Below are 24283 nucleotides of genomic sequence, written 5' to 3' on the forward strand. Positions count from 1 at the left end.
ACAACATTTTTTCAGACACACTCTTAAAAATAAAGGTTCCTACCCTAGTAAAAAAAGTGGTAACACTTTAAAATAATGTGTCATTAATTAACATTAGTTAATGCATTAGTTAACATGAACTAACCATGAACAAAAACTCTGTTCAGCATTAGTTAATCTTAGTTGACTTTAACTTACACATATATTAATGCATCTATTCATGTTAACAGCTTAATTAGTTAACATTAGTTAATGCATTAGTTACTCACGAACTAACCATGAACAACACCTCTGATCAACATTAGTTAATCTTTGTTCATGTTCATTTGCACGTATATTAATGCATCTATTCATGTTAACAGCTTAATTAGTTAACATTAGTTAATGCATTAGTTAACACAATCTAAACATGAACAATATGCCTGTTCAGCATCAGTTACTCTTTAAACATGTTAACTTACCAATATTGCAATGCATCTATTTACACTTAACAGCTTAATTAGTGAAAATTAGTTACTGCATTAGTTAACATGAACTAACCATGAACAACACGTCTGTTCAGCATTAGTTAATCATAGTTAACGTTAACCTACACGTATATTAATGCATCTATTCACGTTAACAGCTTAATTTGTTAACATTAGTTTTCAAAAACATTGAAGTCCTTCAAAATGTATTCACAACAACACACTACATAGAGACTACATAGAGAGTCTGCGCATGTAAAACCAGGGTTTGTACAGATATTGTTAATGTGTAATGTCTACTAGAATGTAAAAATAAAACTTCACTAAGCTAACTAAGGATAATTAATCTAACAAATAGCATAAATTATATGGTAATATTTCAATTACCTTTCACTTGTGACGAAAGTTGCTTTCATCAATCATAACGAACTGCCTGGGGTGCCCTATCATTTGGCCTTTCCTTCTGGCATACGACTTGATGGAATCTTCACAAACAGCTCAAACTTTTTTGGCCATGTTGCTGAGTGTGCGTGAGCTTCCAGTAATGTCATCTTCAATCATGTAGATTCGTCTCAACTGAAGTCCTTGAGCAAACCTTTAACAAGAGTGACAAAAAATGTAGTGTTGGTAGTTCTTGTCAAATACTTTATAAATAGGCTAAACCTATATTTATTTATTTATGTATTTATTTATTTACATACTGATATATGAACTTCATCCAGGAGAATAAATTACACTTTGACTTTGCAAAAAGTGATCCTGACCTCACTGACTTGAATCTTCTATGCGTCTTCCGTGTACATGACCTTTAAACATGTAATAAAAAATTCTAGAAAGTACAATCCTGTGTCATATTTGTTTAAATTTCCCTAATACCACTGTAGATATGTCTGGACAATAATATTATTACATACATATTACACACAATAATTAAGCAAGCAAGCTCTGGTCATGAAAAACAAACAAATAAAAACTTACCAAACATAGTTGTCTGCTTAGTTGGGCTTATGCGTCAGCTTCATTGTATGCTGGCATAAACGGCACTTTATTTTTGTTTTAAGCAATTGTTTTCTGGAGCCATTTAATCAACTTCAATTTCTTCCTCTTTGTTTGACGTCCTTCAATAAGTGACAACAATGTTTGATTTAATACCCGAGCCATGTCACCTTAGGAATACATAAACAATTATTATTTGGGGGGTTTTAAAATAATAATAATAATAATAACAATAATAAATTAAGACTTAGTATGCATGTAACAAAGGGTTCAGTCACACTCAATATGCAGAACAAAAACATTATTGACTGAAAACTGTCAATGCCAATGTTGAATAAATATTACCATTAGCTATTAGCTATATTAAAATGTGCATTTAAATAAAATATGACTTTTTTGCACTCTTAACAGTCTCTTATGCATTTAACGTTAGTGCTGAAGAGAAAAACAGACATAATGTAATATTTATATTTACATTATTAGCAAACAAATCTTACATGACGTGTCACTGGACGGTTCGTAATGTTCGCCGTTGCGTTGCCTCTTGAATGGTCCAGCGCGAGCGCGGTCCTATCATCAGGAAGTAAAAATCACGAGAGAATTTGGTCACACTTTATATTAGGTGGCCTTAACTACTATGTACTTACATCAGAAAATAAGTACAATGTACTTATTGTGGTCATATTGTATTTTAAAACACTTTTGCTGCTATTGAGGTGGGATACGGGTAAGGTTAAGTACAGGTTTGGTGGTATGGGTAGGTTTAAGGGTGGGTTAAGGTGAGGGATGGGTCAACAGTGTAATTATAAATGTAATTACAGAAATTAATTACAGATGTAATTACAAATAGGTATTTTTAAAAATATAAGTACAATGTAAAAACATGTATGTACACAATAAGTGCATTGTACCAAATGATTAATTTAAATGTAAGTACACAGTAGTTAAGGCCACCTAATATAAAGTGGGACCGAGAATTTTGATGATAAAATTTTTAAATCCTGCAAAACAAACTTATCGTGAACCTTGAAATTGTTACGCGGTTATATGTAACTGTATAGAAGCCACCAGTCATTGTGATTTAAAAAAAGCTTTTTTAATTTCATTGGTTCATTTAAAGATTAGTTTTTTCTTTAAATGAACCAATGAAATTAAAAAAGCTTTTTTAAAATTTTAAAAGTTAAAATACTACCCACAATCCTTCAGCACTTTGCGGAAAAAAAGAGCTGCGAATTCTGTGGGTGACTGGTAGACTGTGCAGGCCAACCGCCATTGTCATTTGGGGTGAAATTAACACTTAAATGAGAAGTTCACTTCCAGAATAAAAATTCCCTTATAATTTAATCACCCCATGTCAAGATGTGCATGTCTTTCTTTCTTCAGTCTTTTGAATTTTTTTATAAAGGAAAACATTCCAGGATTTTTCTCCATATAGTGGACTTCTATGGCGGCCGATGGGTTGAAGGTTCAAATTGCAGTTTCAAAGCTGCTTCAAATGACTTCATATGAAAAGGGAATCCAGCCGAGGAATAAGGATGTTGTCTAGCGAAACGATTGGTCTTTTTCTTAAAACAATAAAAATGTATATACTTTTTAACCACAAATGCTTGTCTTGCACCAGCCCAACTTCACGCATTATGTAATCCTGCTGGAACGGTCACACGTGACATGGCCCGACTCAAAGCAAAGGTGCTAAGAAAGTCAAACACCCTTTACAAAAGAAAAATTAATAAAACAATTATGTCGGACAATTTTGCAATTGGAGGAGAAAATGAGATGGAGTTTTTCGCCCTACCCTACCTTTTGGAACCAGAGTACACATACATTAAACTAACCCCATGTGATTCTTCCAAATGTGATTACCGTATACGACCCCCCTTTTTCCAGATGCACTTTTTGGAAAAAGGCTATTTGAAAACCAAATCTTATTTTACTGGGGAAAAAAATATATATATATCTTAAATTATTTTCATATCGTATATTTTTCCTATTTTAATTTTTGTTTTGAAAGTATGGTAAATACTGGTAAAATGTACAATCGCATTTAAAAATATAAAATTTTTGATATACCATAAAAATAACAGGTAGCCCATCTGGATTATTTAAAATTCAGTCTATCCATCTCATATAGCCTACCAAAATTTTATTAACACTAGAAGTTAAATCTTATTGTAGTCTTCAAATCTGGGTACTGTCTTATGTTTTAAAATTACTTACAGTGGAAGTTTGGTCCCATCAGGTTAACATGACAGTCACGACTCATGCTGCTGTAAGCTTTTCTTTTTCTTTTGTTTTCACTTGTGATTTGTACAACACACATTACATTACGTATTTCATGGCACACCTGTTTTATGCGTATTTGGCACCACCTATTGTTGTAGGTGCATTATTGGCATGTCAAAATCTAGACCACGGTTCCTCAAATCTTACCCTGGAGGTCCAATCTGCTGCAGAGTTTTGCTCCAACCCTGATCAATCTCATCTACCTGTGATTTTCTAATGATCTTGAAGACTCTGATTAGCATGCTCAGGTGTGTTTGATTAGGGTTAGAGCTAAACTCTGCAGGAATGGTCCAGATTTGAGAATCCCTGGTCTAGACCCTGAATATAAGACGACCACGTTTTTTCAGATGTGTTTCCATGAAAAAAAACATTGTCTTATAGTCGGGTCAATACGGTACATAATGCGTGAACACGTAGATGCACATTGCATAGCTAGTGCAAGATGAGAAGATAGAAATAGTATTTTTTTTAAAGAAACTGACAGATCGTTTTGCTACATAAAACCCTTATTCCTCGGCTGGGATCGTGTAGTGCTGCATTGAAACTGCAATTTGAACCTTCAGCCCGTTGGCCACCATTGAAGTCCACTATATGGAGAAACATCCTGGAATGTTTTCCTCAAAAACTGAAGAAAGACAGACATGAAAATCTCGGAATTGGATGACATGGGGGTGAGTAAATTATTGGGAAATTTTTATTCTGGAAGTTAACTAATCCTTTAAAGTCACAAATGCATGAGTATTCACTTTTTTTTACCCAATTAAAGCCATCAAGACGGACAACATGCCTGACAAAATTAAAGAGAAGCCTGCAGACAAAAGAAAGAAAATCTCTTGGGAATCGGAAAAATAATCCTCTGACTCTGACTCTTCTGAGTCTTTGGACTCAGAGTCATCTAGCTCAGACACTTCAAGGGAAAGGAAGAAAAGAAAGAAGGCAAAGAAAGTAAAGAAAAGAGTAAAAAAACTTAAATAAAAACAAGCGGAGTAAATTCTGTCAAAGGGGTAAGTTGTGCAAATTGAAATAATTTAATAATTTAAAGGGGTCATATGACATTGCTAAAATTAACGTTATTTTGTGTAATGGTGTAATGTGGTGTAATGCATTGTATTTATGTGGTTTATGGTTCAAAAAACATTATTTTCCACATACCGTACATTATTGTTGCTCCTCTGCCTTTCTGAAACACGTTGATTTGCCGCTGATTGGCCAGCTATTCAGTGCGTATTGATTGGCCCGAATACCTCAAGTGTGTGACTGAAATGTTATGCCCCTTACCGTATTTTAACGATGAGACAAAGACAATAAAACCATTATAAACGAGGCATTTGTTGTATCCATTGGGGACACAATTACTGATTATAATGACTTATACTGTCTTTCTACACATTGCGTAACGCCGCGGGGATGATGCTATGTAAACATAAAGCCATGTCTGCATTTTTGATTGTAGAAACAAACAACAAACAACAAGTGCTACTGTACACTGCTGAAAATTCCTGTTTGTATAGTCAGTAGCAAATTCTTTAAATATGAAAACTTACTTACAGGCTGAGTCAGAAGCGCCAGACTGTCCTTGCAAAGTTGGAAGGATAGCAAACTCTCCCAAGTTCAGGAAACAGTCCACCATAAAATAAGCTGCACACACTCGAATATTTGGGTTGTACTGTTCTGGAACAGTGTTTAACCACTGATCTTAGAAAGAACATCTCTTTGAGTTTGAGACTTTAATCTTTGCGACTTTATGGATCTTATTTATGCACGAATAGCTTGTAACACTCCAAAGACAAAGGAAAACATGAAATCACATATGACCCCTTTAAGGAATGTGAAAATAGGTATCTGTATTGTTTACGATTAAATACTCCCTGACATGTAAATGGCTTTTTAAAATGTGATCACTAAAATGTGATCGCTGAACTGGCGATTGCAGCACCAGAAAAATATGCAGAAATACTTGAAAAACAGAAAGGAGAGAAATTGTCAAACATAAACCAGAAATGTCATGATGCAATTTTGGCTGATGAGAACATTACAAACAAAATACAAACTATGAAATCTGAGGGGAAGTTGCTTCCGATTAAAACATAGTTAATTAGTTATAGTTCATAGTTCAATAGTTCATGTTAAAAAAAAAAAAAGGTTGAGGAGAGAATTCCAAACCTTTACTAAGAAAAATATTCAGATATGGTTTACTTCCATTAATGTCTTTTTCCTTGTTTAGGACTTAATTTGAAGTGTTGCACATGGTTTGCTTCTGCGTGGAAAACATTTGTGTTCTTAAAAATGTGTTAGTATGTTTTGTGCTGGCAAACATTGCCGGTGTTGACCAGTTATGTAATAAAGGTTCTGGAAATATAAGTGATGTGTGAATGTCTGTTTAGTAAAGAGTCTAGAAATGTTAGTAACACATCAGTTAATGTTGAAGTAGTGTACACTTTACAATAAGGTTCACAAACTCCATTATGTGAGTGCTTTGTTCAATGCAAGTAATGATAGTAAAGAGCATGAACATGAATAACATCAGTTGATGGTTTCCTCTTTAGAATTGTTTACCAGTAACCCAAATTGACGCCTTATTATTAAATAAAGTTGATAAAGTACACACAAGCTTTTGTACCTTCAAGATGGTGAGTTAGAATTGTCCATCCTTATTGTGTATCAGCTGCTACGCACACTAATGTAAATATGTACAGCAAATCTACATTACCAAAAATCAAATAAAGCTGTTTACCATTATTGTTCGTGATTAGTTCATGTTAACTAATGTTCATATTAACTAATTAAGCTGTTAACATGAATAGATGCATTAATATACGTGCAAATTAACATGAACAAAGATTAACTAAGGCTGAACAGAGTTGTTGTTCATGGTTAGCTCATGTTAACTAATGCATTAACTAATGTTAATTAACGACACCTTTACCAAAAAAGTAAATGTAAAAGTAAAAGTATGTTTGATAGCAACGTGCAGTTTAGAGATAAGCTGTAGATTTCAAAACAACTTTAATTTGCAGCAGATAAATGTGGAAAATGTATATTAAAGTTAAAGATTAATAGTGCAAACAACAGTGGATTACAAAGTTTAAACAAATGTTTACTCTCCTAATTGAGTTTTACAAATGGCATTGGGAAACCTATACCAGGAAAAACCCTACGAGGACATTCATAAGTTTGAAAATTTATTTTCATATAAAAAGACACTCTATGAAAACAGTAGAGGACTACTTTGTACAATCGTATGTATAAAAAAACTTAAACGGTGCAAGGAGGATTCTCTGTGATGGCCATCTTCTTTAGCCAATGGGATTGTGTGTGCTGGCAAGGGGAGGATCCAAAAGTTTCAAACATGTCAAGCCATGAAGAAAACATCCTGCAGATCAGGAAGTCCAAGCAAACATATTCAATCTTCAATACATCCACACTAAGCAGTTCATTTTGCTACGTGACGATCATCCTCACAATGCACATATTCAAAATACATATCTCATAAATTTTATGTGACTGTAAGGCCATTCTCAAGATTTTTTTTTCTTCCTTTTTTAAAGAGCAATACATAAATCTGTTCAAAACATAGTTAGTTTAGTGGGATTCTGGAGTGTAATTCTCCAGCTTCAATAAGCAGGACTCTGTAAACATCTATGAAAAACCCAACACTCATATACAGAGATGGAAATAGAGTGGAATGACAAAATGTTGAAACGGTCGATCAGACAAAAAAACGACAAAAACAAAACAGGCACTGTAAATGAAACAGGGTTTGCGTACAGCTGTTGTGAACTCTACAACTAAAATAGTTGAATCACATTTGTGGTTTATCATACTGATCTTTTAAGATAGGGATACAAATCCCTCAATTCCTTTTACCAAATCCTTTATCTGAAGTCTACGCATTCCAAATTGTTTACCTTGTATGATAAACATTTAATTCCAGTCCTCACATTTCATTGGTCGGTGTTCCAAGAGTGCCATACAGTCCAGCTGGCTTTGTACCTTTCCAGTTTTGTTTTTATCTTGGCCTTCTTTAGGAATTAACTTCATTATTAAAACAAAAAAGGGAAAATGTAGTCCAAAAGAAAACTCCTTATTTACCGAACTGTTCAAAGCAATATCACAAAAACGCTACAGCACTGAATATCAGCCGAACAGCACTCTTGATTATGCAATATTGCTTTTCCCAAATATGAGAGTAATATTCAGTTTTTCTTGACTGCGGATGAGAAGGGAGACGAAAAACTATTTTTAATTGCTATGGTGGTTTGGATATATTTCATGGGGATGAGGCAGCCCATGTTCCCCATTAGTGCAGATTACTTGCAAAGGTTGAAATGGCATGCTCTAGTCTTGCCATCTGTGCCTATATGATATGCTGACTTCAGGGATCTTTGAGCAGATGAAATTTGCGCCAAGTAAGAAAATGTCAGGACAAATCGTTATTCCCCCATGATAATTACCACACCTCTCTCTTCCTCGTTCGCCCTCTCGTTCTTGCTTTCCGAGTCTCCATGTGGAGTTACATCAGCCAACACGACTAATGAACGGGTTATAAAGAGAAGCGGTATAGCAAAGATGACCTCTGCAGTCTGCTTAGCATTAAGCCAACTGTCAAACTCCACAGTCGAAGTGCAGAAATAAATCCGAATCAGTTCAGGATGACTGGTGGAGTCGCTGGTTTTCAAATGAAAACATCGCAAAGAACTACTTTTTGCAAGAGCAGAAATGTAGCACAATATTAAGATGGAGAAGAAATGTGGAAACTTAGCACCACCTTTGTGTTGGTTCAAAATGGAAACGTTCTCAGCTGGAAATGTGCCTCTTACTGGATATGCCCATTCTGGAACACCAAGGCTTCTTATGACTGGAATGTGGATTCTTTTGGTTGTTTTGTATAAGATGGAGCAAAGATACTTCCCTGGTGTGAACGAATGCAAATTTGACAATAAATCGCACATACTGTATAGCACAATTTTTTAACATAATCACACAGCGGTATGAACTACTTCCGCCCATAAAATGATACCTGAAGTTTAGGTATATAAAAAACATTTAGAAAATAAAATAAAAAGATGGACAAGCATTCTAAATAAAATAATAGAAAAAAAGCATGTAAGTACAGTACACCTGATGCAGAGAGAAAAAGCAGAGGATGGCACATATTAATGAATACTTTCAAAACTTCCCCTCCCTCTTCCGCAAAAAACAAAGCAAGAAAAAGGGAAACGGAAACGGAACTTGAATCATCCGAGGAATGAAAAGACAGAAAGGAGGAAAAAAACCCTACGGGGTTCTTAAACTGTGTGCGAATCATCAGTACTGATTTTTTTCGTTCCTCTATAAAAAGAAGGGTGCAGAAATATTATTTTTTAAATTCCCAAATCATCAAACAGGAGAAAGAGAATCCTTTCTGGAGTAAAATCAAGACATTTCAGAAACAGTTTGTTAAAAATGTTTTACCATACTCTCCAGGCCCCACTCTTTCATTTAATGTCTCTGTGTGAAAATATAGCATAGAGCACTCTTCATCTCTGGTCTGTTCTCACACCTGTAAACAAGTACAGAATCCTTTAGAACACGTCTTGCTGAAGATCACTGACAGCGTGAGTACGTAAGAGGGTTTAGTTGTCTCAGTTTGTTGTAGGCGTGTGTTCTCTTCACACTTCAGTCTGGAAGTCTCCTTCGGATGTGTCAGGTGTGTTGGCGGAGGATGTATCCCAGGGTTTACTGCGTAACTCCAGTCTGTCCTTATGTTCAATGGAGCCACACGTCTGCTCAGGGGTCATGGTCTTAAAGCTGTCCCAGGATCGCTGGTCATCTGTGGTGGACTTGTCCTGAATATGCACATACACAGAAGAAAATTAAAATTCATATTAAAACCAGAGCATAAACGCGGATTACCTCCTTTAACCTCAACCATTCTCTGACAAAAAGTGCCCCTGCTGAAAAACCAAGTTAGGCTTGTTTCAGCTGGTCATCCAGCCTGTTCATATCAGGGTGGTTTTAGAGGGGTTTTGACCACTTTTTTTTAGCTGGTCAGGCTGGTCTTAGCTGGAACAACCAGCTAAAACCAGCTTGGCCAGGCTGGGAGACCACACTATAAAAAAATCTAAAGTTGAGAAAACTAGGCAACCAGCTTCAGGAGACATCTCCTACAAAAACAAGTTGAGAAACCTCAAAAATCACCTGAAGCTGGTTGCCATAAACTTTTAAGATTTCTTTATCAACTTTTGATTTTTTTACAGTGCAGTTAAAACCAGCTACTTCCAGCTTAAACCAGCCAACCAGCTTAGGCTGGTTTTAGATGGGTTTTTTTTTTTTTCATTTTTTTTTCAGTAGGGATAGTAAGCCTAATTCCTAAAACTTTGTTCCCAGGACCCAAATATATACAGTTATAATCTAATAACAGTTTTAAAAAAATATTCATTTTTATTACAGTGGTGGTGGCTAACCATAAGTTAAATAGACTATTGCTCAAAAGCGAAGGGTTCAAAAGATATTATTTATTTTATTAATATTATATTCAATTTTCAAAATATTAAGTATATAATATACATTAAATTAATAACAGTTACAGTAAAGACTTATAATCCTATAGAATTTTTCTATTTCAAATAAATGATGTTCCTTTGAACTTTCTATTTATCAAAAAATCCTTAAAAAAATAAATAAATATGTTAAGCAGCGCAACTGTTTTCAACATTGGAAATATTAATACATATTTTCTTGAGCAGAATCTTAGAATGATTATAAGGATCATGTGACACTGAAGACTGCTGAAAATCCATCTTTAACATCAAAGGAACATATTAATATACAAAAGAGTTATTTTAAATTGAAACAATATTTCACACTGTTTTACTCTATTTTTGATCAAATATTACGGATATAAAACATGGACAATAATAATAAAAACAAACTATTCAATAATAAAATATACTATATACACTACATACACATTTAAGGTTAGCCACCACTATAATAATAAAAAAACAATACATTTATTTTAATTTTACAGTGCTATAACAACATCACTCTTATCTACGGTATTCTGGCAGAAACCATCACTACCATGGTCATTTTAAGACATGCGAAGGGCATCATAAGACTGAAAAACAACTTTTTATCTCATCTGGAACGTAACTAATGGAAATGTGTTCGGGCATTTGGAATTCGAATTTAATGTGCTTGAATGCACGTTTCAACAGCAGCATAAAGACTAAATGGCCTTATAGTCTTGCTACATTATGACTTGTCTATACAACATATGGAGTGACTTGCTCATCGGCATTAGTGGTGGTCTGTGCTGCATTTTATGCCGGGCTATTCCAGGTGTTCATTACTTCAGATGGCCAGAACACATACCCTCTCTATACCATTGAGGCTAATGGTGTATCCTACAGCTATAAGGCCTCTTAATGCTATGTAAATTACATTATACAGTAGGGACAGATTAATCTAATCACACAGAGACTGGGGCAATATGAGGTTGGGATTGTAGGAATATAAAAAATTGGTCAGCCAGGCCACTCGAAGGGGACTCTGTTGAGACCTCACAAATTTATCTTGCAGCTCCCGTCCTCTCAAATCTATTCCCAGCTTCCCCGAAAATGAGATGTATGAACCAGCATATTTCAAAACGATTGAGGCGATCAATTACAGGGTTGCTGTCGGCTCCCCCTCAGCTCAAACGCCTGCTGATTGCATGTGTGACGGATCGGGGAGATTGGAAAACACAACGTAAATGATTCGTCTGAGAATAAGTTTCTCTGTCTTCCTCTTGTTCGTGAGTGTTTGTAAAGAGGAAGGCTTAAACTTGAGCTGTGTGGGTGGGTTTGCCGGTTACCATGGAAATGGAAATATGAACACACACACACAAACACACACATACACACTAAACACATTACAACAATATTTCGAGTAGAGAGAAAACTGGACATCTTTCTTTTGGATCTCATTCACAACCTAAAAAAAAATAAATAAATCCGAGTTTGTAGGCTCATGTAAGCAAGTTTCCTTCCACAAGGAGGCGATAGCAGCCTGATTATAATTCACCCAATGTAACAGGCTGACAGTTGGCAAAATGGATACAAAAAGCATAATCTGGCAGCCAATTTGCATGCTAAACGCTGAAGAAGGAACATTTTGTCGAGCAGAAGTGTTGTTAATGCTGAAGAGGAGCCCGACTTTATTCCTAAGAGAATGCTAAAGCGATTGTGCTGCTCTTGCGTATGTCCTTTCCCCTCCATCTCTCTTCCTCCCGATCGCTTCGCTCCCAACAACCCTCCTTCACTTCCTCTAGCTTTCTCCATCTCTCCTTGTCAGGCCTTTTCTACTTACACTCGAAGAATTATTTTCACCTCCGGCAGACGAAATGGTCCATCGCTTTTCCCTCTGTTGCAATAAAAATGAGGATGGGAGGAAAGAAAAATAAAGGAAGAGAGACACAGAGAGAGAGAGAGAGACAGGCAAAGCGAGAGAGAGAGAGAAAGAAAGAAAAGGAGGGGGATCACAGTCACTGAATATGTCTGGGGGGAAGCGATGTTTGTTTAAATTTTTGTTACCTTGATGGAGGAGTCTATGGATTCAATTTTGGAGGCAAGTGCACTCCCTTCCTCCATATTTCTTTCGCACAAAGACAGACAGAGACAACTTAAACTGCTACAGCACTATGCTCAAGAGAGGCAACTGCTAACTTCAGCATATATGAACCACTCAAGCATGTCTGTATTGAAACACTGTAGTAGAGGAAGAGGAAACTTAGCACTGCATGCTAAAGAGAAGGCAATTCTGTGATGATTTGGAGAAAAAATGGACATGGAGACAAAAACTCTGTTTTAAAACCTGATGCCTACCAAGGCAGCATGCTAACTGAAACAGAACCTTTTTATTGATCTTTGAACTGCTGAATACAGTAGGCCTATAACTCTTTATGTGGTGACTTAGCTTGTTTGCTAAGAAACAGCTCATCTGAAATAGATTGAACATTTCAGAATCGAATTAAGTATATGTATATATATATTTTTTTTTTGACTCCATCCGCAGTTTTGGATATTTTTTTTTTAACATGTTACTAAGCTAACACCACAATAAAATTGCTCATTTAAACCAGATTGGACTATTTTTTTGGTTTATAGTTTTCTGTTTGGGATTTATTATGTATTTTTCTTGACTCCATGTGCAGTTTTGGATACATTTTGGTATCTTAACATGTTGCTAAGCTAACAATTGAATATAATAGCTAATTTGAAGATCCAACAATTTTTTAGTCAATGCCCTTCAGTACTGAAAGTATTTAGAAACTATATATTTCTTAATCTCATCCATAATGTTGTACACATATTTTTAAACATGTTGCTATGCTAACAACAAAATAGCTAAATAAATACCTAAAATAAAATAGCTAAAATTTGAAACTTTTTCTTTTTTTTTTTTGCAATAGTTTTTAGTAATGAATAAAATCTTTCTTGATTACACCTGCTATTTTGGATACATTTTACCATGTTGCGAAGCTAAACACAGTAAATAACTCATTTGAACTAGACTGAACGATTTCTAATCAATATCCTTTAGTATGGAATATAATATTTGGCTAATCTCATTTTAAGGCTGGAATATACTACACAATTTTTTGCTAAGATATTTGCCCCATATTCAGTATGGAGTCAGAGCCAGTCTGCAGATTTGGGTAGAGCTGATTTTTAAAAATCTTGCACCGTATGATGGGCATATACTCCAGATGTTACTTCATTAATTGGAGGTCATTTAGTGTATGATGACCAGTCTTTCTCTGCAAACGTTTACAAAGTTTAAGACGACTACTGTTTTTAAAATCTGTTCAGATTCTGAAAGTCATGCATTTCAGCCATAAGATAAATTTCACTGCACTTACAATTATGAGATTGATTCCATGCGTCGCAAAATATATGTATCATGCTGCCTCAGAAATTATCCAAAATGAGAAATATTGAGAGGCAGGATAATGTAGCTGCCTACCATTTGATTTAGCTTTCACATCAGGAGTGCACCTATAAGCCCTTAAAAAGCTGTCTTGGTAGGCAGCTCACTACATTTTTGAAAAGAGCTATTCTATCTTTACTCATTTTGTAGCTAGTCCCTATAGAGGATTCTTATAGCACTCACTCCTTCACCCTCCCTTCCCTTCCTCTCTTTTCTGAAAGTAGTGTTGGGCAGGAATGACATCAGCAAGGACACATACAGTCTGCATGACCCTAGACCACTGATGAGGAATAGGAAAATTAAAGTATTATTCAAATCACTCCTTGTTTTACCCAAGAAAGATTCCCCAATTTATATTTTTACAAAGTTAAACAACTGTATAAACCTCTTCTACACAAAGACACTCTTTGGATTTGAGAACTAGTAATAGGTGTGCGGAGACAGCATGGAAGGTACAGCAACACAGCAGTGACCACAACCTACAGTCTGTGTCTACTACACAAATCTACACAGGTCAGAGAAGAAGTCAGCTGTTGCACAATGAAGTAAAGGAAAGATGTGAAAGGAGCAGTATCTACAGCAGCAGGGCAATGGGGGAGAGCAAGTTTAGTGGCTGTGGGAGTTCTGTACTGGTCAAGAAGTTTCTATGGAGACTATATGGTGGAAAGGACAAAAAGAAACACTCTCTGTGACTCTATGCCTCAAACACACTGCTCTCTGGATGAGATTTTTTTCTGTTACCTTTTCTCTGTTTGTCGCCCTCGGGTCTGCTGACTGCCTGGCTACAGTCAAACTATGACAGAAAACATGTCGTTTCAAACCAAGGAAAGACAAAGACAAGCAGCAGTGCATTATGAAAAAGTAACAATACACAAAATAAGCAATAAATGAAAATCCATAACAAAAAGATAAAAACGTATAGAGGATCGAGTAAAACAATGTGGGTATGCAACACAGAACGAGAAGCAGGATAGAACGACAAGGCCTTTGTCAGAGATGAGTGTCTGGGGCGAATTCACTAAACAATTTTTGTTTTGCCATTTTTGGAAGTGGTAATTCATCAAAAGATAATCAAATGATAGAAAAGAGCATTTTAACTGGCTATAGATCTAATTTTAGCATTTTAAAGCAAGTTCAGGCATCTGGATCGGAGCAATGTATATATATATAATCTACTTAAAGTATGCCAGATTGCAGTAGTCTACTGCACTGTCCACAATTTGACAATGAAAACCTTTAAAAAGATACAATAGTGTTATGCAAATTGTGTTGAACACCACATTTTTTAGCTATGTTTGCGTAAAATTTTAATTAGCATCATTTTATACCTGACTTGCATAATTCCTTTAGTGAACGTGCTGAAACAACACAGGCAGCGTTGTGCAATTTTAGTGAATTCTCCCCTCTACATTGATATACAAAACATATATTTAATGAGCTTTGGGGTCTCCAACCCAGAATAAAAGGCCAGAATTATGGGATAATGTACAGATTAGGCTATTTGTTTCAGTGGAATGTGTAACTTAACTCCTGGAGCATTAAATATAATCGTATAACCACAATAAATGTTGATATATACGGTCACCTTCATTGCATACATTATCTCTGAGTTCCCTCCATTATAAAGTCATACATTATGTATAAAGGATAATGCGCTAAAAGCCTTATCTGGTCTCTCTGCTATGACAGCCATTGCTGAGTTATACTGCATTATGTCAGCTCTGCTAATAGTCTATAATCTATTCTACTCAGTTCAATGTTAGAAAAAACACAAAAGGGCAAAATAGACACAAAACGGTCATAAAATGAATATTATCCCTTCTTTGCCATGATCCAGATATGAGCTGTGCTACAATACAGCAGAAAGAGAGTCCTGCATGGTGAAATCTGCAGACATGACATATCTCACTAATTACGTCTTAATTGGCACAGACTGCAAATTAGCATTTTGCCGTGTGTGTATGAGTGTGTAAGAGTCTCATCCCAGCTTTAAGCCCGTTCATTAAGCTGTTTGATGGTGCATCTGCTTCAAGTTCGGTCAACACAATACTCCGTAAAGAAAATATCATTTCAGGGCTAATTTTGTGTGGACAAAAGGCAAATACAAGATGGCAAAAAAAAATCAGTTATTCAATTAATACCCGAGAGGGATGAAGCTCTAGTAAATGAGGAAACTGTAGCATTTTGACCAATCAGACACACAATTTTGCATTTGATCAATTAGTTAAAATCAATTAGTTATTAGATTAACAAATGGTCACAGACCCCCCCCCCCCCCCTAATACACATACTGGTTCCATGGCAACCCATCTGATAAGACTTGTTTTATTGCTCAAAGGAATGCAGGTAGAGCAACAATTCCTCTTAGGAAAGACACATTACACCATAAAAATTGACTCTTCTCTACTTAATTCATAGAAAACCCTTCTTGGAATGAACACACATACCTTTAGGTCATTGTGTATATTATTGCTGTTCTTGTATGTTTTTGTGTATTGTACACTGTTTTCTGCATACTTATGATAGATCACTAGTTAATATGACTTTAGCTGCATCATGTTTAGTCTCTATCAATTCGTCTTCGGATGATCTAATTGAGAGTGAATATTGCATGTCGAAACCTATGCAACATATTAGTGTCCTAAGAATCTTTAGAAGTTTGTGCATTAACCCAGGCGAATTACCTATGCAAATTACCATGTTCAGAGACAAAGGGTCATAAAACTTTCCCTCCAAAAATCCAGGACTCCATTGGGTATTTGACACCCCAGAGGTGTGACCTCTATAGCAGATAAAGCTCCCACTTCAGAGATGCCAGGCAGTCTGCGGTTTTGTTAGATCCTAAGAGGATATGAGCTATATTCTGACCCTCTAAGTTTTTGTACCAGGCCTTTGCGGCCTTGTCTTTCCATCCAACCAAGCTCCTTGGACCTCAGCATGATCTCTTTCTTAGCTCTTTTCCATTCAAAACTTGGAAGAACATTTCTACCTGAGAACATTTTTGGAATTCATCACTATTCAACCCGGAAGAACGTGATCGGGAGTCCAAAACTTTGAAACCATTAAGACTTTGATCTGAGACTGCATTCCGGACACTCAACCCGACCAAAGGCAGTGCAAGTATAACATTTAACTAAACGAAACAGAGGTTTAGTATAAGTTATAGACCCCGTTATAAACAGCGCTGATGGTTTTATTCAGGTAGTTAAATGACTTTCTCCAAAACTGCATTCTCTGGTTTTCCTGATGGCTTCATCCGTCAACTATCATTTAGCCTTTCCCCACGTATGAGTGATTGTACGTATGTATGTTTGTTTGTTAGACTAGTTTTCATTAGTGTTTAGTTAATAAAAGTTTTGTGCACAAATTACATGAGTTTCTGATTCTGCCTTGCATATTAAATGTCCCTTTACGATTTTGACCCTTGCTACAATGCTCTAATGCATTAATACTTAAGGTGTTTTCTGTGGCCAAGAAAATATCCTTTGTTAGAGTTGATACGAACTTGCACTGAATGGTTCGCTGGATGGACAGATCAGTTGATGACAATTTAATTTTGCTACAGTTATTACTGTCAGCCGATATAAATAATTGTAATTAATCATAATTAATTGTAATTATTTATATACAGTTCCCTTTTGAGCTTATAAATTGTTACAAAACTATAACAAGAGAAAATCGACAAGGGTGAAAACATACTCATCCTCACTCTAGCAAACTGTTTCAAACACCTGAACTTCACAGTTGGGCTCAGATACCAATAATTAAAGTCAACTGCAGGGAAACCGTTTCAACGAGGCATAATAAAACATGCTAAGAATAGGTAAACACTCACAGATGCACACTAATGCATACTTATAATCACACACACTGTGTGAGGACTGATAAATGTTCAGAGCGTAACCTTTAAAGCATGACAATTACAATTTTAGATTCATGAGACCACTCTACAACTGATAGTATATATTATCAGTGCTATAGGGTTTTTTAAAGTTTAAATGAGCCATTTATACTAGAAAGCAGTTTGAATAGTACTAGTTGATCGGGGTCACAGAATGTAATTGTGCTTTGGATTATACTTTCTAATTGCAGATGAAGGCCTTTAACACCTAGATGTAATTTAAGTAGGTGACTGGACACATATTTTAGCTGTAGTCATATTTTTTTAATAAAAAAGCTAGCAATGTTGTCCAGATTACAGACCAGTTAGCCATAATGTATTTTACCAGAAGACTTTACTATATTCTTGTCTCTGCACTCTAAAAATATTTCCTTTTAAAATGCTGTGGTTGTAATTCTTTCCGGGGGTGTAACATAATACAAAACACCCTAATGTACAGATCTGAAAAAAAAAAAAATCAAAAAATAAAATGTGGTGGCTAATGTTTTTACATACAACAACATAAATGTTTTTCATTTAATAATTTATTATGAAATTAAATGCATTTATAATTAAACTGTGATTTATATGGCAATTTATATTTTTACAAAGTAGTTCACGATTTTTAACCAAACTGTATCATCCTTCATAAGAAAAAAAATGCATAGAGGTGTAGTACATGATTTAAAGCATCAGTCATATCCATAGCATACATTATATGGGTTATGTGCCTTAGTTTAATACTTTAGGTTAGGGGAATGTTCAAATCTTACATTATTGCTAACTCTGTGCATGTATTTATGATGTTTACTCTTTCGTAAAACAGTCAGTGGGTGTAAGAGCAGAAGTTTTCAGCTAATACATATTTCAAGAGCCAGACTGTTGCCTTCCTCTGCTCTCAAGTTCCCTGCTGTGTTCATTTGTAGGATCCCCATTAGCATGAATAGATTGAACACAGGGTACCAGTCCTTCATCCATTTGGGACCATATGGGGTGACTCCGCTACAGCTATCAGCCCAGCCAGCATCTTCACTTAGAGGTTAACTGCCTTTCAAACTGCATCAAGCTCCATTCGCACTAACACAAGCAATTTAACGGACTGCAAGTGACTAAGGCGCCTCCACTGTCCCCATAGAAAAAAAGAAGATGAATCGAACCCGTGGTACAAACGAGAGATTGAAGTCAGCGTATGTAGGAGGGAAATAAAGAGAAAGACGATTAGAAGAAATGGACAGTGTCTGGAAGGGGCCATTTGGATGTGTTAGAGACCCCACTAAGCTCACTTTCTCACCAGCGGTTAGAATGACTCAAAGGGATAAAAGGAAAGTCTAGAATAAGACAGGAGGGGAAAAATGGCTTAGATTTTTCCCAAATGTGCACTCATCCCTTTAACGGCCCCCACACACACACACAAAATACGCTTCTAATATCATCAGTATCACCTTGTTGCTGGAGGAGTATGTGCTTACTTACCGTACACCAATCGGGTTATTCTCTCTTTAATGCAGATTTGTGGCCAAATTAAATTTTAAGTGTTTATGATCCTTTAAAACACATTTTGATCAATTTAACCGAAAGTTTTTTTATGGTTTATAAGGGTTTATATGTACGCTTTGGTTTTAAATAAAAACTTAAAGGGTTTAAAACAGCACTACCACAAGCACAATGTCAACGCAAGGCTGTGTGATTTACAACAGTACATCACAACATTGCAGGGAATATTCCACGCTGAGTTAACACAATCTAATGTGAAAAAAACACCCAAGATTTAGTCCTCTACACCTGTTAGACTCTACAAAGTCAGGATTTACACTGCACCAATGAGAGCCTTCATAAATCAGGGCCCTACCACACGGGGTTGGGAATACTGGGTCTGGTTGACATGCTTACGTTGGCTCTCTTTGTAAACGAAGCTCATTCTCCGTGTTAAAGGCTCAGATTGTCGTGGTGGAGGTGGAGGAGGAACCTGTGAATTCGGCCGGATTGTTAGAGGGGTTTAAAGACCACTAGCATTGCATTTATTTTTAGCACAGATTTGTTGTTATGACGTTATAGTTTTAGAGGTAGATGTGGTTTCATGAGGTAGACTGGTTTTAGGGAAAGTTATGTAATGTTGAATGGTTATGAATCCAGCAGGATCCTGTAAAGTGCACTTATGTTTTTTAGATTAAATGTATCATCATGCATTTAATAACCACTTATTTTTGAATGAATTATGAAAAATAAGTGTAAAATCACTGTCACATTGGTCCTGACCTAAAGAAGAAATCCAAATAATTGAGTGTCTTTGGCACTGAGTTATTATAATAATTACAAATGTTCAATTCCATTTTTTCAAACTCTCCTGCACACCATTATTGCTGTAATTACAGCATTGCCAACATAATCAAACCTGTGGAATGAAATCAAAATAATTTTATGCTGCAGTTGCTTTCCCATTGGGAATCGAAAGGCGAATGCTAAAAGCATCATGACTCATCAATACTGGCAGAAGAACTCTGTAGTGTCAAAACATTTGAAAAACATTTAGAAAGCATTTGATCCTTTGTAATGTGAGAACATGAACGTCTAATCTAATGCTTGTCTGAAGTTATCAGTAGTGGTGTGTCCAGACTGGGTGATTTTTGACTGGGGTGGCCTATCTAGAGTATAGACTCATTGTCAAGAAGAATACTACATATATCTTCACTGATAATTTAAGAGATGACTAGAATTTTGGGTGACCAATCAAATCACTCCAGTGGCCAGGCCCACCCCAGGACATGCCTCTGGTGAAACGTAATGCAGCACAAGGATCTAATGGGCTGACATAAGCTGTAACTGAGGCTGCAGACAGCATGATCCAAATGAAAAGTAAGTGAGCATGTGGCAAATGCCACCAAAGTATACACCTGTCGCAAATTACGGCCAGGTAATTTTCCGCAGGGCATTTGTTTTTAAATCTTAATGACAAAAGCCTCTGGAAACTGGCATGTGGATGCTTGCAATGCTCTTTCCGCTAATAGAACATTAAAGATTCAGCAGTCTAGCTAATGCAAAGATGAACAGTCAGCTCTTTCCAGGGGAAGCAGATAGGAGACAGCGCTGCAGCGGGCAGGTGTACATTAAGCATAATAGCAGGAGACTAAATATGGTCCAACTATTAATACTGTATTAATTAGCTTACAAAACACAAAGCTTGGAGAAATGGAAAGTAGTGCATGTGCTGATAAAGATGAGTTTGCTTTCTTCTGTGAAACATAAAATATATTTAAAAAAAAATGTCTTGCCCATACATTAAAGTCCTACAGGTTTAAAACAACATGAGAGTGAATAAATGATGATAGAATTTAATTTTTCATTTATCAGATAGCATATCCATTTGAATCATATTTAATATCAAAACGTTTATGAATTTTAATCCCTGTCATTTTAAAGCAGGTTAAAAGGAATTAAAGACATTTATACACCATTAAAACAAGTTATTTAATTAATAACAAATTATTTACGTAACTATCATTAGTAATTCATGTATAAGAAAACATTTTAGAGCTCCAGTTACTATTGCTTTAAAACTCCTGCAGCGTTGCATGTGTGAGCATGGTAATACATTAACGAGTTTGTGACGCAATTACGCAGGATTTTTAGAAAACACATGGCAAGATTATTTCACATAAAAAGTGAACGATTTGACCATGTCAGGGATGGCTATAAGTGTGGGGTCGCAGGTTAGAGGGCTCTTACCTTGAAGGAGGACATGGCAGGGTCCCTGTTATACCTGTCTATGGTGTGGAACTTGGTGGAGTGGTTGAGTTCATGGTAGAGCTCTGAGTGTCTTTTGCGAGTGTGCATCACTTTCTGTAAGGAAGGGGAAAAACAAACAAACAAAAAACAAAAAGAAACAAAAGCAAAAAATAAGAAAGGACAGGCCAGGGACGAGCTGGGTCAACGGCTACTGGTGTTAAACCGCAAAATTAGGGTCACTATGAACACACATCCTTTTGAAGGATGGTGTTCTGATTGAGGAGTAAAACGGATTGGCTCTGATGGGTATTAAACAATGTTAAAGCTCTCTGGTCAGTATCATTTCTTACTGACAGACACTTCCACCAATTCCCAGACTTAATTGGAGGTGGTTGGAAGCTGTCTGAGCTGCTTTGTAGTCACAGCTGGTGTTCACGCAGAGCTGACATAGAGCTCCAACCTGCGAATGTAAGCATCCGTGTACTAGGGTTGATTTCTGAGAAATAATGGAATTTTGGGTTTATTTTGCTTTCTATAAATGGTTACTGTATATAACAATTCTCATTTATTTTAGGGCTACCAAAGTTAAATATACTAATTTAGAAAATGTTTACATTTTATGGCATTTAATGTAGCACATTCACCTTTTTAACGTCATTCTGCTCAGTGTGAATTCTACTTGTCGAAATAAGAGTGCCAAAACACTTAAACACACACGCCTGACCAGAAAACAAGTGCTACAAATGCCAAACCAGCAAACAGATCAGTTTAACCAGGCTGGGAGACTGACTAACTGCTTTTGTTCTCACCAGAGCAAGACCTATTTTAGTCGAAAATTTTTTGTTTTTGTTTTCAAGAGGAATTTAATGAATTAAAACTAAATGCACTACGTTATTATGTATTTACAGGGATATTTCAGCTAATTAACTTTTCAAAATTAATCCTTGTAACAACACAAATTATTATCTATATCATTTAAAATTATTTTAGTCTACTGTCAACCTCAATTTGGACGGGAGGGAGAAGATCTCATGCAGCACTGACTAGGATGGAAAAGGTTATGAAGCTCTAAAAGCATCCGAATGCGTTAGTAACAAGACATACCTCTGTTTGAGAAGAAGCCTCCATACTGGAGAGCAAATATCCAGTCATAACTTAACTTAAGCTTTCAAATATAATTGAAAAACAGCTGGTTTAAAAGCACACAAGTGTGTTCTGGAGAAAATGGATTGGGATGTTTTAGACTGGAGATTTGCTGGATCCTGCCAGTTGATCATTCCATGGAGCTGCCCTCCAGGCTGCCTCAGTCATACACGTGCAGTCTCTCTCTACTCGTCTCAATATGCATCTATCTCTTTCACACACAATAATGCCACTCACTCAACACTTAGAGCTCTACACTGGTTCAGTGTTTCTGCAGCCTTGATCCTTCTGTATTCAGAAACATATCCTGCTTGTATATGGTGTCATTACACAGCACACTTTGTGATGACATATCAAAGATGTCATCTTGAAATAGGGTGACCAGATTTCTGAAATGCTAAATGTAGAACAGTTTCTGAATTTACTGAGCATAGCTATTGCTATGCAATGTTAAACTGCATTTGAACCGCAGGAATGCTGTAAATTACAATTATTGAACAACTCTGCATCTACACTAAAAAAATAAATAAATAAAGCTGCTTAAAAGGTTCTTCACAGCAATGCCACAGAAGAACCATTTTTGGTTCCACAAAGAACCATTCAGTGAAAGGATCTTTAAAGCACCATCTCTTTCTTACCTTTTTATGATCTAAAGAACCTTCTTTCACCACAAAGAACCTTTTGTGAAACTGAAAGGTTCTTCAGATGTTAAAGGTTCTTAATGGAACCATTTAGACAAAAAAAAAAAGGTTATTCTATGGCATCGTGAAGCACCTTTATTTTTAAGAGTGTATTAACTGCCAAGATTGTTCAAATTAACTTTAAATCTACTGTCAAACTAATGATGTCCCAACGAAACACCGTTTACATGTTAATAACTTTGACAAAATAAGAGAAATTTACAAATAATCATCCTGTTCATAAGTTTACATCCCCAACTCTCAAAGCATTGTGTTGCCTTCTTGAGCATCAGTGAATGTTTTCATCTTTTGTAATACAGTAGTTGTGTATTATTAGTCCATCAGTTGTCCTTGGTGTGAAAAGATAGATCTCAAAATCAAACATTCACTGTTGGAAAGGGTTCAAATATTCAGAAAATGATACAAAACCAAAGAATGTCCAGAAGCTGGGGGACTTTTCTACAGAACAGTGGGCAGTTTAACTGTTTAGAACAGTAGTGTCCAATCCTGCTCCTGGAGGACCACTGTCATGCAGAGTTTAGCTCCAACCCACCTGAACCAGCTATGTAAGGTCTTACTAGACAGACAAACTCTGAACTTCCAGGCAGATGCTTTGAGGCAAGTTGGAGCTAAACTCTGCAATACATTGGCCCTCCGGAATTAAGTTTGGACACCCATGGTTAAGGACAGACCAGTGACTCAGCTGATGATATTCTAGGGTTGATCTTCTACAGCTCATTCATGACAGTACTAAATAAATAACATACCATTGTTATAATCCCTTCTACTTTGCTAAAATCATTAACATCTTTCACATTCCACCAGGGGGATGTAAACTTATGAGCAGAACTGTATGTCCAGACACGCACACACACACACACACACACACACACTCAGTTATTTAATGTATACTTTATATTAAACATTGCATAATGTATGTATAGTTTATTTTATAATATATATTTCAAAGTGCAATATGTGGTCACCCCATTTTGAAATGATGCCGAAAAAGCCTAAGAAATCAAGGCATGTGAAACACTAAGCAGTTCTGCCATGGATAGGACTGTTGCTAATAGTAAATGCATGATGGGGGAAACAAGCACCAGAGCAGCAACTCTTTGGCTCCTGTAAGAGTCCATTGAAAAATCTCTAGATAATGTTGGACAGAAGCACAAACA

The 24283-nt window shown here is 36.1% G+C and overlaps 1 protein-coding gene across 1 annotated transcript in view; it reads right to left on the reverse strand.

The window, feature by feature from the left end:
* Nucleotides 1-6901: 6901 nt before the first annotated feature.
* Nucleotides 6902-24283, reverse strand: part of LOC306847669 (adhesion G protein-coupled receptor B2-like) — a 316825-nt gene continuing 299443 nt past the window's right edge. The window contains exons 31-33 of the mRNA XM_079381759.1: nucleotides 21283-21396; nucleotides 12060-12113; nucleotides 6902-9553 (exon numbers count right to left, since the gene is read on the reverse strand). Of these exons, the coding sequence (XP_079237885.1) occupies nucleotides 9377-9553; nucleotides 12060-12113; nucleotides 21283-21396 (345 nt within the window). The 3' untranslated portion in view covers nucleotides 6902-9376. The remainder of the gene's footprint in view (nucleotides 9554-12059; nucleotides 12114-21282; nucleotides 21397-24283) is intronic.

This window comes from Barbus barbus (genome assembly GCF_936440315.1).
Source record: "Barbus barbus genome assembly, chromosome: 27".
Taxonomy (NCBI): Eukaryota; Metazoa; Chordata; class Actinopteri; order Cypriniformes; family Cyprinidae; genus Barbus; species Barbus barbus.